Source organism: Emiliania huxleyi, assembly GCF_000372725.1.
Source record: "Emiliania huxleyi CCMP1516 unplaced genomic scaffold EMIHUscaffold_2790, whole genome shotgun sequence".
NCBI lineage: Eukaryota > Haptophyta > Isochrysidales > Noelaerhabdaceae > Emiliania > Emiliania huxleyi.
Genome location: NW_005199934.1, coordinates 1 through 2,120, shown reverse-complemented (window position 1 = coordinate 2,120; position 2,120 = coordinate 1). Strand labels below are relative to the sequence as shown.

Sequence of the window (2,120 nt, the reverse complement as noted above, 5' to 3'; positions counted from 1 at the left end):
CAGGACCATACCCCCCCACCCTTTGGGCCGCGAGCCCACCATACCATACCCCGGAAAAAGTTGGAACCCTGATGCTCTCGCCCGCTTTAGGGCCGATTTAAAAAGAATTTTAGGCCGAAAAAGAATTTTATAAGAAAACTCCCTCGCACAACACTGGGCACGGGACTGGCGCGCACTGGCACTAACACAGGCATAAAAAGAATTTTACAACTTCTCCCTCGCCGACGATAAAAAGAATTCGCGGAGACACTGGGCATGTTTGCAGCCTCTCTGGTGTCGCTGCTGGCGCCGGTGCTCCTTCAATCAACGTCCTTCGGTGCTGGGCCTCCGCAGTCTGGTGTCCCTGGACGCTCCACCTGCAAACCGCTGCAGCAAGTCTCTGTGTGCAGACGCTGCATTGACCATTGTGAGGTGACTGCGACCACTTTCGACGAGGGGGAATGCGCGTGTTTTTTTTCGTATTGGCTCGAGCGGAGAGGCCCCGCCCTGTGCTGCCAAATACGAATATCTCCATCATATCTGTGCACTGTGGCGATGCCGACTTTTCCCCACATAGTATGAAGCACACGCGTGGCGACCTCCACCCACACCAGACACTCTCTCTCGTCTCGCCACGTACCTCTCGCGCCGCGCGCGCACCCTCTGCGCCTTGCCCCCACCCACTGCTAAGTAAGGGCGTCCTCCTCGTGTGACGTGTCGTCCCGACACCCGGCCAGCCCCGGCTAGTCCAGGCCCTGGGCAGGGGCCGCCGCCGCGCCCCGCCCTCCTCCTCTGGGGCTACATGAAGGTGCAGCACTGGTTCTGCTTCTTGGCCGTCTTGAAGAACATCTTCGACGAGCCCGACAGGTCGTTGGACTTGTTGATGAGCGTCTCGATCTTACACCCTCTCTCCAGCGCCGCCTCGATGGTCTCGTGGAGCACCTGCGCACCGCCGCAGCAAGGCAGGAGGCGTCGGTGAGGCGAGGGCGGCGGGCCAGGCCCGGGTGCAGTGAGCTGTCGAGGGGAGGCGGCGTGCGGGGTTGGGGCCCAGAGGCGTCGCACCACCCCCCTCCCTCTCCTTCGGACTCCTTCGGAGGAGGGGCAGTCTCTCGGGCCAGGCGGGCGGGCAGGGGCGGGGACACATCTCGGGTGTATCTCGGACACATCTCGGGTGTATCTCGGACACATCTCGGGTGTATCTCGGACACATCTCGGGTGTATCTCGGACACATCTCGGGTGTATCTCGGACACATCTCGGGTGTATCTCGGGCACATCTCGGGTGTATCTCGGACACATCTCGGGTGTATCTCGGACACATCTCGGGTGTATCTCGGACACATCTCGGGTGTATCTCGGGCGTGTCTCGGGTGTATCTCGGACACATCTCGGGTGTATCTCGGACACATCTCGGGTGTATCTCGGGCGTGTCTCGGGTGTATCTCGGGTGTATCTCGGACACATCTCGGGCGCGTCTCGGGCGCGTCTCGGGCGTGTCTCGGGCGCGTCTCGGGCGTGTCTCGGGCGTGTCTCGGGCGTGTCTCGGGCGCGTCTCGGGCGCGTCTCGCACCAACTTGGTCTTCTCCAGCTCTGCCATGATCTGCGTCAGCTGGTCCGCCTGCCCCGGGTCCTGGAACTTAACCAGCAGCTCCTGCGGAGGCGCAGAGGAGGCACCACGGGGGGCGGGCGGTGGGGGCGGTGGGGGCGGTGCGGGCGGTGCGGGCGGTGGGGGCGGTGCGGGCGGCAGCGGGGTGAGCGGCGGGAGGTGGCGAGCGGCGGGCGAGCGGCAAGAGGCGCCTGGTGCTTTGCAGCAAACAGCGCCTCGTGCGGCAGGTCGGCAGTGCCTTTGGGACATGTCGCGGACATGTCACAGACATGGCGCGGAAGCGGCGTGCGAGTGCGCGAGAGTTTTGGGGGTGCCGCAATCGCCGCGCGACTGCGGCACCGCCAGCACGAAGTCCTCGCACACCTGCCGGGCACTCGAGGGAGGGTGAGAGGGACGAGGGCTTCAGGTGGGTGGGTGGTGAGAGGGCGTCATCTCTCTCTGCCTCTCTGCCTCTCTCTCTCTCTCTCTCTCTCTCTCTCTCTCTCTCTCTCTCTCTCTCTCTCTCTCTCTCTCTCTCTCTCTCTCTCTCTCTCTCT

The 2,120-nt window shown here is 63.4% G+C and overlaps 1 protein-coding gene across 1 annotated transcript; it reads right to left on the bottom strand.

The window, feature by feature from the left end:
- Window positions 1-486: 486 nt before the first annotated feature.
- Window positions 487-1,855, bottom strand: EMIHUDRAFT_460762 (hypothetical protein; the record flags this gene model as incomplete). Its single annotated transcript, XM_005776483.1, has 3 exons — window positions 487-921; window positions 1,549-1,629; window positions 1,850-1,855. 3 exons carry the CDS (start codon window positions 1,853-1,855, stop codon window positions 778-780), a joined length of 231 nt encoding a protein of 76 aa, XP_005776540.1. The 3' UTR covers window positions 487-777.
- Between the last annotated feature and the right edge of the window lie 265 nt (window positions 1,856-2,120).